Consider the following 7,509-nt stretch of genomic DNA (forward strand, 5'->3'; position numbering starts at 1 on the left):
AAATTTATCTCCCCATCCAGACAGCACTATTGAGAAATCACTGTCAGTTTCATTGCGCATTGGCAAAAGGGGTTTACAGGGGACTGGTTCTGCTTGTATACATATTAAAATAAAAAACAAAAACATCTGCTCTTCTGAACTTTATCTTAAGGAAATCGTTCATCTGTTTTATTTTAGAAGTATTAATTACCCTATTGAGTTCATTTTCACACGTATCAAATGTCCTGAAATGTTTCTGGTTCCTTTATTAGCTTGTGAGCCATATTTATGCTCACACAAGTTGGGGTAATGTTATTTTACTCCAACAATTTAGAATAATGAAGAAATCTTAAATGCGAATGATTCGCAACCTGGTCAAATTTAACAGCGGCCACACTGCGCCATCTAATGTTCCTATTGTTTATTACATTACAAAATGATCAGATTTATGGCTCAAGCTGTTTTTAAATAGCACATCAAATGAAATCGCAATACAATTTGGCATAGCGCTTAATAAATTATTTTTCCACTTGAAATAACTCGGTCCAAGAGAATAAGAGTCCGTTTTCAATGGTTATCGTCTGTGCCACACCCACAACAAAAGAAAAGACCAAAGACCACTGATGTAGCAAGATAATTCCACCACCGTACTTTCTTCTTTGAGATACTTAATAAATTCACGTAAAACTGCATCAGTTGTACAGTGACAAAGTTGTAATAAACGACGGGGTTGTTTTTGCGTTATCAACTGTCACACAAATTTGCCGCATTAAGCTAACAAAGTTTACTTATCCTTAATTAAAATACAGTGGAAGGCCTATGAAATTTAAGCTATTTAAGGTTTTGTATATCATTATTATTATTATTATTGGAATATTAATACGTACGTGCGTATTTACGTTTATGGTTGGAAATGTGTGCGAACCATCTTGTTATCGTAAAGCATTTTGTCACGTGACTTCTCTAGCGTCACCTGACTGCATGTTGCTGTTGAAGGGAAAATGGCTGCCCATCTTTCATACGGCAGAGTTAATTTAAACATTTTGAGAGAAGCGGCACGAAAAGAGCTTCGAGAGTTTTTGGACAAATGTGCAGGAAGTAAGGTAAAAAAAATATTAAAAAAACTCGCACGCATGCGTATAATTCGCCTGAATACACTCAAATTCATTACATTTTTCTGCTGTAGCTTCCGACCAAGATGCTTACAAACAGAACAGAACAGAGATTAGTTCCTCTGACAACATAGACACAAGCATGTGTGATCATGGCAGTTTCTCACTGCACATATAACATATGTGCTAAGGTGTCCCATCAGGACAATGATGACAGACACGCCTCAAAACTGACTCTGGAAAGGATAAAGCAGGCTAACATTAACCTTATGGAATGGCCTTGAGTCAACCCAATTAAAAATGAACTGACTCATAAACCTGGATCCGACCAATCTGAATTAAATCTCCGATTTCCGGTAGGAAGAGTAGTCAAATGTGAAGTCAGTATGGCGCCACGTTGTGAGTTGTGTTTAACTTAGATATTTGTTGCACACGATTGGACTTGTTTATATAATTTTGACCATATGTGGCTTTCAGTATATTGACAATAACATTTGAAAATGTGCATCTTTATTTAGAGAAAGCTTTGTCTATAGGGTTGGTTTAGATTGGATCTCGTATTTTCAGTTCAGTCCCAAAAAAGCTTGGTTTAAATGCATTATGAAAAACAATGTGATATTCATGTGTCAGACTCCCGACTGTAATATTCTGTTCTCTTGCCTTACAGGCCATAGTTTGGGATGAGTATCTGACAGGGCCTTTTGGTCTGATAGCTCAGTACTCTCTTCTGAAGGTAAGCGGCTCTAAATTGATGAAATTCAACACACAAACAAAAAAAAGTCCCATCTATCAATGGTCATTTTAATAACTAGCTGTCCTCAGTAGCCACAGTTTTCATTTGTCCTATTTGTGTTTTTAGGAACATGAAGTGGAAAAGATGTTTACCCTGAAGAGCGGCAGACTCCCCTCTGCTGACGTCAAAAACATCATCTTCTTCATCCGTCCCAGGCTGGAGCTTATGGACATCATAGCTGACAATATATTTAGGTGGGCTTATGTTGGTTTGTAAAACAACATTGAAGTGTTTCCTCTTGAGCAGATTGCAAACTTTACTCCATGTAACATTTACGTCCTTAATCGCTGTAGTGAAGATAAGCTGCATCCGGCACGAGACTTCCACATCTTGTTCGTGCCCCGGCGGAGCATGCTGTGTGAACAGCGGCTGAAGGAGCAGGGAGTGCTGGGCTCCTTTGTCAACATCGATGAGTATATCCTGGACCTGATTCCTTTTGATGGTGACCTGCTTTCCATGGAGTATGAAAGCGCTTTTAGGGTGAGTAGAACCCGAATACACAGTGCCCTAATGAACCACGGCAAAAAAAACAACAACTTCCTGATTACTTAAAAATAGATGGATTATGTAAAGTTCACTTAAAAGCATTTGTTCTGAATTTTTCGCCTTGTTTAGGAGTGCTATCTGGAAAATGACCAGACGAGTTTGTACCACACAGCCAAAGGCCTCATGACCTTACAGGCGCTCTATGGTACCATCCCTCAGATATTTGGGAAAGGAGACTGTGCACGTGTAAGTGAGGATCTGTGTGATACTGACTGCATACAGACAGATGTGCATCAGAATGCTTTCTCCTGACAGACGGTGTTCTCTGCTTTTTTTTCCAGCATGTTGCCAACATGATGTTGCGGATGAAGAGGGAGTTTGCTGGCACTCAGAATCAGATTCTACCGGTGTTTGATACTCTTCTTCTCCTGGACCGTAACGTTGACCTACTGACCCCCCTCGCTACACAGCTCACCTACGAGGGACTTATTGATGAGATCTATGGAATAAATAATGGTCAGAATATGCATTTTTTTTATGCTAATTTAGGAGAATATAAACCGATATACATCCTCAGCTTGGATTAATTACAGATAATAGCAGTTTCCTACTAAATCTTACAGGATATGTCAAGCTCCCTCCTGAGAAGTTTGCACAGAAGAAGCAAGGTGAAGGTAGCAAAGATTTGCCTACAGAGGCCAAGAAGTTGCAGCTGAACTCCGCCGAGGAACTGTACGCGGAAATCCGCGACAAAAACTTCAACGCTGTTGGAGCAGCGCTCAGCAAAAAGGCCAAAATTATATCTGCAGCCTTCGAGGTTGGTCTTTAGCTTCCATCTTTACTATTCCTTTTTACTGAGCTCCTTTTTAGTGTTTTTTTATTATTATTATTATTATTATTATTGTGGGTTGATTTAAAATTTTGCTAAAATACATGTTTCTAGAAAAGTATAAAATTTGATTTAAGTATACTCTACATCTGGAATGGTATGAAAAAAAATACTTGTATTTCCAAACTTTACTCTCCATCCAATCCTCAGATTTTCGGTCGTGAAGCATTGTGTGTTTTTAAGACCTGTAAATTGAGGTCTGTAGAAATATGAAATTTTAACATGAAGAAGATGCAGTAACCACTGATGATATTCCTTTAGTTTCCCAAAAGCTTATTATATATACATTTAGTTCTTATCTTTTGGTGTGTCTTCTAGTTTTGATTGCCTTTTTGGAGGTAGTAGCTTCCATTATCTAAAATCATTTACCAAGTTGTTAAAAAAGTTTATTTTCTCTACATTTAAATTCCCTTGTGGTCTTTCTCTTCCAGGAGCGCCATAATGCTAAAACAGTGGGCGAGATAAAGCAGTTTGTGTCTCAGCTGCCTCACATGCAGGCAGCTCGAAGCTCGCTGGCCAACCACACGTCTGTTGCTGAGCTGATTAAAGATATAACCAGTGTGTATTTTACTGCGGAGGTTCATTAAAACATACGCTTTTTCACTGCTAGCTAAGCAACGACCTAAATATACCCAATTTCCATCAGCTTCACACACTAAATCTCTATTTATCATCCTTTAATGTATATATGCTTTATTTTCTTAAAATCATGAGAATTTCTGTGTGCACATGATAAAATCGAACACTTCCTGGTTTCAGCATCTGAGGCCTTTTTTGATAACCTAACTGTGGAGCAGGAGTTTATGACGGGCGTCGACACGGACAAGGTAAAATAGAGATTGTTTTCAGGCTAATGCTTTAAATAACTCTGATTATTGTAATTAAGTGAAACTCTTTACTTTCCAGGTGAACACATACATAGAAGACTGCATCGCCCAGAAGGATCCACTAATCAAGATTCTGCGCCTGGTGTCCATGCAGTCAGTGTGCAACAATGGCCTCAAGCCGAAGGTGCTGGACTACTACAAGAGGGAGATACTTCAGGTGGGGTTAAGAAAAAAAAACCTGGGGAGTTTTTTCTTTTAATCCTTATTCTGTTTTGCTAAAAGAAAATGATTCTTTGTCTTTCAGACTTATGGCTATGAACACATACTAACGCTGAACAACCTAGAGAAGGCGGGTCTTCTGAAGCCACAGACAGGCTCCAGAAATAACTACCCCACTATTAGAAAAACCCTTAAGCTGTGGATGGAGGACGCCAACGAGCAGGTCGGACATGAACAAGTGCTCAAGATTAAAATCGTGCAGTTTTAAAGGGTTTCCCGTGAGCATTTTTCTGCTTACATCCACAGAACCCAAACGACATCTCGTACGTGTACAGCGGCTACGCTCCGCTTAGCATCCGGCTCACTCAGGTGCTGGCGAGGCCGGGCTGGCGCAGCATCGAAGAGGTGCTAAAGATGCTCCCGGGCCCACACTTCGAGGAGAGACAACAGCTTCCATCTGGACTTCATAAGAAACGTAAGTGCTAAACAGAGGCTGAACTTACTCTGGCTGTCTTTTTACTGTCCGGTTTGAGAAATCGGCTCTCTAGATCATTGATGAGTTGTATTGCACAAAATGAACTTTTTTGAGTTTTACATTATGTTATTATGTCATTCCCTCATCGAAAATATACTTTGAGTGTTGTTGTGATTCTTTCATGCATGTTTGAAGAATCATTGAAAGAGCTCACAAAGTACCGCCTATTTACCCAAAGCTCCTCCTTGGAGCTGCAGTCTCCAGCTGAGATCACGCCTCCTCTGTGTCTCCCCCCCGCTCAGCTCCTCCAGACTAGCGGCAGCAGCAATGAGCAAACACCTGGTGGAACTGTTGATGTTATAATATGAGCTTCTTCTCATTCTCAGTACAGTGCTCTTAAGAATGGTTGTACAAGGCATAAGAAGTAAGGCATTGTTGTGATGATGTTCTGAAGGTGATGATGGAAAGAGCAGGAGACTCTTAAAGAGACAGAGGCCAAATTCAAGGAGTCAAATGTCTTTTAAGTCATGTTTGATATATACAGCATTTTTATAATAACTAAAGGCAACATAGTTACCTGATTGTGCAATAAAATGTACCTGAAAAAAATACACAATACCGTTCCTGTAAGAGCTGTGCTAGAAAGATGTTCTTCTATCTCCACCTTGTAAAGAGGCTGTGTTTGCACATATGTTTGCCTCATATCTTGAACACAATCTGTGTTTTTCGGTTTCAGTAAAAGTAACCATGGTAATTCACCCTTGTACGATGCAAACCGCCTTCCTGACTGAGAACCCAGAGTTGAACCTTTGAGTTATCATGCTGAGACGTTAATCCTGCTGCTGGGCCGCTGCTCATCCTGCCGCTCGTCACAGAGTGAAAACAAACGTCTGTCTGCCCTGCGTAGATAAGAGGCAGGCTTTGCTTTAGAAAAGGGTAAAGCTGAACAGTGGAAGAGTGATGTCTGGAACCTGACAATGCAACCAAGTTATCGTCAATGTCAGATTACAAACTGGATTACAAAATATGCGTGTTTTCTCTCAGTGGTTTATTTTAGGCAGCAGAAGATCTTAATAATACATTTTAATTAAAATGAGCTAATTAGAGGTGTGAGTTTGGGCATTAGATGGCTGACTCGTTGCTACATGCCTCCTTTCAATTGGTTATGGAGGTGATAATAGGAAACCTTAATTTAATTGCTGTTTTTGTTTTTTGGGGGTCTTTTTGTACTTTGGTGGAAGTTGTGTTTTGTTCTGATCTGACCAGAGCATCTTCTTCCACATTTTTACTTAGAGTCCAAGTAAAAATGGACATACACAAATGGTGTACATTTGTTTTGTGGTGTACAAAACAAATGTACACCACACTTCAAGATTTTTACTTGCAAAAAGAACATTAAAAATCTTTTTCTATGGGTATGAACACTTTTGAAAGTAAGTTGATTGATAGGTAGAGGTTTTTTTTCCCCCCCATTCTTTTCTACTCCTTGAGTTCATCATCTCTTCTAATCTACCGCAGGCCAACAAGGGGAAAACCGAACCACGCTGGTTTTCTTCCTCGGCGGGGTGACGTACGCAGAAATAGCCGCTCTGCGTTTCCTCTCTCAGATGGAAGACAGCGGCATGGAGTACATCATAGCCACTACAAAACTCATCAACGGCACCACTTGGATCAAATCCCTCATGGACAGACCTGAATCTCAGATTCCCTGAGCCTCCTACACGTACAGCAGGCCGCCACAAAACAACCCCCCCACACCCATGTGCAGGGGGTGTCATGTGTGAATACTTTTGGCTTCAAGCGCAATTTACATCTGTCTACAATAAGTTTGCTTGCTGGTGGCAACTGGACAACAGAGATAAACTTGGATTTATACTGTTACGTGACTGCTTAGGTAAAGATATGCTGTATATATGTTTGTATGCCTTGTAAAGAATCAAATATGTGAATAAAGATTCACTTTGATTTGCTTAGAAAACGTTAGTGTTTTTTTTTGCCATCTTCCTTTTACTGATGAACATGGGTAAATAAAACTTTAATCAACTAGAATTAGTTTTGCTACATTAATAAGCGCTTAGCCATTTGTCCTGTTTTGTGTTTTGTTTTTATTGTCTTTTTTTTGTTTTGTTTTACAAGACAGTGAATCCATCAGGCGTGGTCCTGCTCTCTGAAGGAGCAATTAGCACAGTAACAGGCCTGCCGATCAGCCGATAATAGCCCTGCGCTGTCTGGAGAGCTCAGCCCATGGCGGCCCGTGATTTGACAGAGCAGGACGCTGATTTAATTAGGAGGCCATTTGCTCCATGTTCCGGTAGAGGATAACTGTGCTGCAGGAGGGTGTTTGATATCTGCATCAGTCAATACCTTCTGCTTGCCTTACACTGTACACCAAGGGAGACGTGCTGAGAGATATTTTTGGGAAACTCTTGTCGAGTCGATGTTAATTTCCTTCCTGTTGATGGGCTGGAAACCTTGGAAGCTACTTTGGTTAGATTTTCCAAAAAAATCTTACACTTCTCTTTGTTTGAGGCGCAGGTGCACAGAAGACGTAAACTGCCACTATATCAACCCTGGGAGATTTAGATGCTTGTGATCAGTTTCTGCTTTTAGCTCCTCCTCTACTAGAAGGGCTCAAAACGCACAACATTGCACACACCTAATTTGAACTTCAGAAGAGACAGGAGCATCTGATCAGCTTTTTGTCCTGTTGCAGCAACACCAAGGTAGGA

The 7,509-nt window shown here is 40.3% G+C and overlaps 1 protein-coding gene across 1 annotated transcript; it reads left to right on the top strand.

Moving 5' to 3' along the window:
- The first annotated feature begins 941 nt into the window (after positions 1 to 941).
- vps33a (VPS33A core subunit of CORVET and HOPS complexes) lies at positions 942 to 6,758 on the top strand. Its single transcript, XM_032579379.1, has 13 exons — positions 942 to 1,082; positions 1,759 to 1,824; positions 1,951 to 2,078; positions 2,178 to 2,364; positions 2,500 to 2,616; positions 2,712 to 2,886; positions 2,994 to 3,187; positions 3,691 to 3,817; positions 4,019 to 4,086; positions 4,166 to 4,303; positions 4,391 to 4,528; positions 4,612 to 4,780; positions 6,299 to 6,758. The coding sequence occupies exons 1-13, from the start codon at positions 981 to 983 to the stop codon at positions 6,490 to 6,492; spliced, it is 1,803 nt and encodes a 600-aa protein (XP_032435270.1). The 5' UTR covers positions 942 to 980; the 3' UTR covers positions 6,493 to 6,758.
- Positions 6,759 to 7,509: the final 751 nt, after the last annotated feature.

The sequence above is a fragment of the Xiphophorus hellerii genome, chromosome 12, assembly GCF_003331165.1.
Source record: "Xiphophorus hellerii strain 12219 chromosome 12, Xiphophorus_hellerii-4.1, whole genome shotgun sequence".
NCBI classification, from domain to species: domain Eukaryota; kingdom Metazoa; phylum Chordata; class Actinopteri; order Cyprinodontiformes; family Poeciliidae; genus Xiphophorus; species Xiphophorus hellerii.